General features: G+C 41.0%; 2 protein-coding genes across 2 annotated transcripts in view; both read left to right on the top strand.

Moving 5' to 3' along the window:
• The first annotated feature begins 1,975 nt into the window (after window positions 1-1,975).
• On the top strand, window positions 1,976-4,571 carry ddx28 (DEAD (Asp-Glu-Ala-Asp) box polypeptide 28). The gene has a single exon (XM_067593224.1). It carries the CDS (start codon window positions 2,203-2,205, stop codon window positions 3,886-3,888), a length of 1,686 nt encoding a protein of 561 aa, XP_067449325.1. The 5' UTR covers window positions 1,976-2,202; the 3' UTR covers window positions 3,889-4,571.
• Window positions 4,572-7,590: 3,019 nt separating this feature from the next.
• Window positions 7,591-7,822, top strand: part of tln2a (talin 2a) — a 96,277-nt gene continuing 96,045 nt past the window's right edge. The window contains exon 1 of the mRNA XM_067593196.1: window positions 7,591-7,781. The gene's annotated coding sequence lies outside the window, so the exon portion shown is untranslated. The remainder of the gene's footprint in view (window positions 7,782-7,822) is intronic.

Genomic DNA, 7,822 nt, shown 5'->3' with positions numbered 1-7,822 from the left:
TTATATAACTGTCATTTTGGTTCTGTTAACATATATGTTCATACTCTCGTATAAATTTAAATTTGCTGACAAATTTGAAATGAATTAATCTCTTTATTCATAGAAAGCGTCACATACAACATGTGCGGCATTAAGACAGACAGAAATAGAAAACAATTAGGCATCATAACAAAGTAAAGATAACATAAAGGACATGACCTCACTTTCAGTTTATTGATACAGTCAAAATGGTAACAGGACAAAGGATAAGAGTAATAATAATAAATAAATAGATATAAAGACAACCTAACAGAAAAAGTAGACAATAAAATCAGATCTCTTTAAAAAAAAAAATCTTGGAGCATACTGACTGTATGTGCACATTTCTTATTGTTTTTAAGTTGGATAGACTCAAAATACTTTCTAAATTCAATCAGGAAAAGTTCAAATGATGGTGTTGGTGAAGGTGTTTTAGAAAGGGTAGAATAAACTAGATAATTTCTAAAGAAATTGTGGGAGCTGCAAACCGCCAGACGCAACTGCTGCCACTGTCGGCTGCTGCCACTGTCGGCTGCTGCCACTGTTGTTATTGCTACTGTCGCTGTAAATTTCTGTTTCGGCAGTTATTATTCAAACTTTTGTAGCGCCAACTACAGGTGCAATTGTAATAAATACCACACTCTTGTTCAGAATCCCCATCTGTACAATTTTGCTGAATTTGGTCACCATGGAATGTTGAATTTAAGAGATATTAAATTAAGAAGTAGTATGGTGGTGTTACAGTAATGGCCACAAGGTGGGGCTATTGGCACCATGTTTCACTATGTCGTGCACATAGACATGAAGAACTTGTATACCAAGTTTCATTTCACTGAAGACAACAGAACTGTAGAAATATCATGTTATAATATTACAGTAGTGCCCCCTGTGGACAGAATTGTATCAAATTTTACGTTATGGTGCACTGTAATTAACTGAATAAGATTCTCAAATTTGGTGTTGATCCGAATCAGCATTGAAGAGTTATGGCTCGTTAAATGCATCAGGCTACGCCTTCAAATGTTTGGTAACCAATTACAGACAAGCGGTAAGTGATACCAAAAAATGAAGATATAAGCTCTGTTTAGTATCATCTAAATATGGCATTTACCAAGTTTGGTGAAGATTGGATGAAAAATGTGCCAAAAGAAGCAAAAAATGTGTTTTTGAAAAAATTAAAAATGGCGGAAAAATTTTCTGGGCGCAAATGGGCGTGGCCTATATCAGTCTACTTGGTACCATCCAAGTAATACACTGTGCAAAAAATGGTTGGATAGGCCTCACGGTTCATGAGTTATAAGCCAAAACGTAAAACATGTAATAACTGACCACATGGTGGCGCTATAGGTCCCATTTTAAAATATGTTAAGTATTTCCACATAGGCCACCTGTCAATCAAATTTGAACACTTAAGCACTTTTAGTTTTTGAGATATGAGCTTTCAAACATTGCTCCCATTGACTTTCCATTATAAATTTTAATGCTTTAAAAATTATATGAAAATCAACGGAATACGCCAGAGATGATAAAAGTAATAGCATACATCTCCTTATGGGGATGTACAATTTGACATTGAAATGAAGTTGATACGACAAATCTTGTAGGACTAGTTAGGCGCCGAAAAACGGCGGAATAAATATATAATAATAATAAAGAGCGAAAAGAGCGATAAAGAGCGAAACTATCCCACACTATGGTGCAAAGCAGCTCCCACACAACTAATCTAGAATAAGAAAAAAATATTGGCATAATCGCAAATCTATAGGTTGCGCTTCTGCATAATTTTTTCCCCACCCGCATTCTGTGAAGACCCGCCCTACTCTGCCTCTGATTGGCTCTGACCCTGATATTCTTACTCTAACCAACCCAACCAACGAATGTGACGAGTACTAGCCAATCAGAGATAGAGTAGGGCGGGTCTTCGAAGAATGCGGGTTGGGGAGGAAAAAATAAGGCTGCGCTTCTAAAACCGTCATCACTTCACGCCCCATGACGTTATCAACGCTCGCCGAGTAAGCATGGCGATTCCGCGGATATGTGCTGACAGATTGACGTTGTTTTTAGACTATTTAGAGTGACTGTTGTAAAATATTACCAACTGGTTTCATCTTCATGTTTTAGTCGTTCATTCACGTTTTTCTTCTTGCTAACGCTCAGCTGCTAGCAGGCTATTCCAGCGGCAACATGCAGTGTGTGAAGGTCGGACACTTTGCTTCAGTTGCGTCCAGAGCTCTCTGCTCAAGCGGGGTTTGCTATCCTGGTGTTATTAACGTGTCGGCCTGCTGTCGAGTCCACTGCTCTGTCATTCAGACTCGCTTTTGTCAAACAGTGTCAACAGTTATTCGTGTTCCTCGGTACATGCAGAAGCGCGTTGAGGACGTGAAGCAGACAAGAGGCAAAAACAAGATCAACACCATCAAAGCTGGAAGACTCCTGATCCAGAGCAGAAATCCCGAGCTGAACCAGTCTGCCGGATACATACTGGGGAAGTTCGAGGAGCCCGCTCTCTGCTCGAAAGGATGGAAACACAACAGATCATTCGGCGACTATTTCACCATCAACAACCTCAAAGCTGTTGCACCTTTCGTTGCTGAGGAGCAGAAGAAGGATGCTGATGAGAAAACGCCGGTGACATTTGATAATCTTCGCATCTGCAAGGAACTGGTGGAGACTTTGGACAATATCAACATTACTAAACCCACTACTGTGCAACTGCAGACCATCCCAAAGGTTATGAGAGGTCACAACATTCTTTGTGCGGCAGAGACGGGCAGTGGAAAAACACTGAGTTACCTCCTGCCTGTTGTTCACAAATTACAGGCAGAAAAGGCATCAGACATGTACGGTGAAAGTGCAAAGATTCGCACTGTGGTTCTCGTTCCCTCCAGAGAGCTAGCTGAGCAAGTGGCAGCTGTTTCCAGGACCGTGTGTGCTCCATTTGGCCTGCAGACGAGCACTGTGGGTGGTGGACGAGGTGTAGGACACATTAAGATGGTCTTTAAGAGAGGTTCCCCGGACATTTTAGTGGCCACACCAGGCGCTCTGGTCAAGGCCCTGCGGAGACGCTGCCTGGACTTGAGTGAGCTGAGATTCTTGGTGGTGGACGAGGCTGACACTATGTTTGACCCCAGCTTTTCTGACATGTTAGAGAGCATCCTGCACCAAACCCACATCGCGAGTAATCCCAGGGAAACACAGGGCCCTGGCCATAAAGCCCAGCTGCTAGTTGTGGGGGCCACCTTCCCTGGTGGTGTCGGGGAAGTCCTCAGCCAGGTGACAGACCTTGGCAGCATGGTGGTTATCAAGAGCAAGATGCTGCACTTCCTCATGCCGCATGTCAAGCAGACATTCCTGAAGGTGAAGGGTACTGACAAGGTCCTGGAGCTCCACCAAGCTCTGAAACTGCTCCAGCAGGAAAAAGGAGGGGGTGCTGTTGTAGTGTTCTGCAACAAGTCTACCACCGTCAACTGGCTGGGGTACTCACTGGAGGAGATGGGGGTACAGCACGCACGTCTGCAAGGGGAGATGCCCGCTGCTGTGCGTGCAGGAATCTTCCGCTCCTTCCAGAGGGGCATGACAGATGTGTTGATATGCACAGATATTGCCTCACGTGGCCTGGACACATCCCGGGTGCGCTTGGTTGTCAACTATGACTTCCCAGAATCTCACACAGACTACATCCACAGGGCAGGGAGGGTGGGGAGGGCAGGAGGGGTCGAGGACGGGGAGGTGCTCAGCTTCGTCACTCATCCCTGGGATGTGGAGCTGGTGCAGAAAATTGAAACCGCTGCACGTAGGAGAACTAGTTTGCCAGGAATGGAATCTCATATACATGAGCCAAAACCCAAAATAGTAGAGCCAGAGGAGTAGAAGTGTTGTGCATGTGTATACGTGGAAAAGCAGCCTGTGGAGTTTGTTACTGTATGGGTGATGTTGGGTTGCCACACTATAAATGTACAAAACAGGTGATTTTTCAGCAGAAATGGCAAGCACCATTTGCACTGATTGCTCAAAACAATAAAACTGTAGTTGGCTGGTCATTACTCCATTCATTCTTTCCTGCACTGTGACTTAACAAAAAGACAAATAGTTTTATGAAAGATGAAATAACCCAGTTGTGCTCAGTCCTGGTTTGGATGGAGATTCAATTAGGATATGTGTAATTCACCTTACCCCTATTCAAACATTTGAAACTGGGATCATTTGAATGTAAATAACATGTTTTGTTTTTTCCCAAGCTATGGACTGAAATTGCTTATCTGTAGTGTAAGTGCTTAGTCCTAATAGGTACAAAGCACTAACATATTGTAAATCACAGTATTGGGGAAATATGGAAAACACCCAGTGAGAGCTTTTTATTTAAATATAATGTACGGCTGCCATCATGGAAAAATGTCAGTTGCTTTTATTTCCTGATGTAAATGTTTATAGAAATGAATCTGCTTGTCAGTGATGTATTTATACTAAATATATTATAATTATTATTATTACCAATCAACTGATGTAGAATTTATATTAAGATTGTTTTCGCTTCAAATAAAATTGTATATTCTTCATACTTGATGTTTTTTTTTCATATTTACTTTACCATTATTTTAACTTTGAGACTCAAGAATTGGACCTTGTAAATTTGTAAAGTTTACTAGCCATTTGACTTCCTGCACTGAACTAGAAAGCACAGCGAAATGGGACAAATATGTCATAGTTTGTCTGAGCTGTCACCTAAACCTAAGTATGATTTACATTTATAAACATCATGTCATGGAACATTATGAGTGAAACTGCCACTCAATTTTTTCTTCTCTAAATATTTTTTCCAGCACTGCAGATGTTTGGCCACAAGAGGGCGCCATTTGTCTGATTTTAGTGTATGTGCCTTACTTGTAGGTTAATACTGTAGAGCAAAACATGTATGCACATTTTTGTTCTTTATGATTAGTACAGGTGACTTGGCGCATGGTCACCGATCAACTGGAAACAGTCATAAGTCCACCAGCTTGTTTCTGAAATGTTATGTGAATTCCTGTTCCTCTCATGCTTGCAGTACAGACACAATTTAAACAGCAGTGATCATGAATCTTGAACACAGGCCAAAACCTGACATCTCCACTGTTGATGGTAGGTCTGCTGTACTTGAAAGGATTTTTTTCCCTTCTTCCATGCCTGTGAGTGCTTGTTGAAAGGAAACCGCAAAAAAAGTGTCAACATGAAAATCTGCCAGAGTGAAGAACATCTTTTGAGATCTTATTTCAAAGATAATAACTTTTCCTGTGAGCCTGATGTTATGGAAACTGGTTCAGTTGGGTATTATTGTAAATTTCAATTATGATGCAAAGTGTTTTTATGATATATGGACAGACAACGATAAGCCCCCAAGCAGAAATGTCTCCCCAGAGATGTTCTGGTACGACGACGTGTGTTCGTATTTTTAAAAGGCCTTTTTGTCCCTCAGACATGTGACGTACCTGCTGATATATGCTCAAGTGGTTGTGGAAGTGTAGGGATTATAGGAGCACAGCGTCCTCAGTGTGAGGCAGACAGGCAGACGTGTTAACGGCTCTGACAGTAACAAGGGGCTTCCATCAGAATGTCTGGAATTTAGCTGTGATTGTCCATCTCCGGTTGGGGTCAACATCTTTAAGCTTGACCCCCCCCCCTTTAGGTTCACATTTCACCCAACTGTACCCTGACAACAAGGATCCAGTATCCACTTATAGCATGAGAGGGGGAATGCCTCCAATCCCTCAATTTTTATTTTTGTCCTGCCTTAACCAAACTGACCCCAGCTAAAATGACATAATTAAATTCTCAAATGAATTATAAAATCAAATATCTTGTATTTGTCAAAGTTTTAGCCCTTTAAGCCTACAATCTATAGACTAGATCTATAGTCAACATATTTTAGCCTTAAAGGGCCACTCCACTAATTTCACACATAATATTCAGTCAGTCCTACTCATCCGAGTACTACACAGCCAGTAAAAACAGTTGTTTAATATCTTCTGTGGCTCTGGAGGAGTTTTATCAAGGTTATGGAAATAACTCTGATGAGGTCATAGTGATGTCATCATTATATCAGCTTGGGATTCTACTAGACTACAAATAAATGAACAGAGCCTGCATTACAAACTGGGGGTGCAGAGTTTGAAAGATGTGGGCATTTACCAGGCAGGGAGGGTCCGTGCATTATGGGAAATGTAGGATCCAGACTTTTTGGAGTTTGTGCATTCTAGGGAGCAAAAGTAAAAATATATATATCAGCCTCTGCTGATTTGATTTTGATGATTCTTTTTAAAAAATCTGTCTCTCACACATCCCCAGTCATTATGAAATTTCAATATTAAATTGCTGGAGTAGACCCATTAAAGCATAGGTTCACAATTTTTAAGGTCCTTAAAAACAACTGTCAGGTACCCATATGAACATTGAAAAAGGTTTTGCTCACTGTAATTATTCCTCCTGTTCATATTGGCCATTAGAAGATCCCCTCTAAATGCACTTATGATATACTTGTTTGTATATTATTGTGTTGTGTGTGCAACATACTGCTCCAAACAAATTGCCTCTTGTGGGATTAATAAAGTTGTTTGTATTGCACAATGTGAGTTATGGGAGGACATAGTCCTTGTTTTGAGAAAAAAAAAATTCTAAAGTTGGTGATAATACAAGGCTTTAGCTGGATATCTTCCACAATTAGTCTTTTGGAGAAAAAAAAGAACATTTCCCTCTATGTCTTGAAGGACAGTGTTTTCCTGTTCAGCTGCAAAAGCATAGTAACAAAAAGAAGGAATTTGGCACTTAAAAAGTCAGTAACTGTGAAAGCTATTGACTTGACTTGACTAATTTGGATGGCTGAAACCTCATATTATCTTCGATCAACTATTCAATACATTTCTTCTCTCATTACTTACATTGAAAGTAGATTACGAAGGCATCTCTTAACAGCCAATTTGAACAGGATGAATGTTTACAGCAAAAACAAATTATACCAATATTCATTTGGGCACCTGACAATTGTTTTAGGACAGACTTGGAAAATTGTGAGCCTGTCCTTTAAGAGGGTGCTGGTTGGTTGGTTGGACAAAGCAAGGGAGAAGCATAAAGAAGGCTAGAGAGCACCTGCTCGTCACTCCCAGCCTACAGACAAACAATCAACGTTTCTGAACTTCCTCTCAAATATTTGAGCAGCTCGTGCATGTTTGGATGCCTTTCACAGGGATTCAGCTTGATTCCCCCCCCCCCTTTTTGTTTTTTTTTTTTTGGTTTAGAAACAAAACTTACAGGGCATTATCACAAATATTTAACATGATGGTCTGCTACAGGTGCTATTAATAAAAACATAAAAAATAAAATGCATCCCTGCCACTTAAAACCTGTTAAGGTGAGGTATTTGCTCTTAAAATCATCCTACATCAGAAAATGATTTTTTTAAAAATATAAACCCCACGTGTAGTCCCAGTGGACAGCGTAGGTGTATAAAATGGACTACAAAACGCTTGCTTGGTCCATTAATAATGACGCATTTCCTTTTGGCCATACGGTAGGATTATCTCCCCCCTCCCCATTTACACACACACACACACACACACACGCACACACACACAGAGCGAGAGAGCCGCCGCTGCTGCTGCTGCCGCTGCTCACACTGTCCAGCCACTTGGAAATTTCCCTCAACGCGGAGGATATTTTTTTTTACTGACTGTCGGCAAATGTGCATCTTCTCCGGGTTGACTGCTTGAAATGCCCCAGTAGAGGACCTGAAGGTAGGTGTACAACCCTGTAATCGGCTTATTCTGCTGCTCAT

Source organism: Thunnus thynnus, chromosome 1 (genome assembly GCF_963924715.1).
Source record: "Thunnus thynnus chromosome 1, fThuThy2.1, whole genome shotgun sequence".
Taxonomy (NCBI): domain Eukaryota; kingdom Metazoa; phylum Chordata; class Actinopteri; order Scombriformes; family Scombridae; genus Thunnus; species Thunnus thynnus.
Note: the sequence above shows the minus strand (reverse complement) of the source record. Positions and strands in the feature narration are given on the sequence as shown.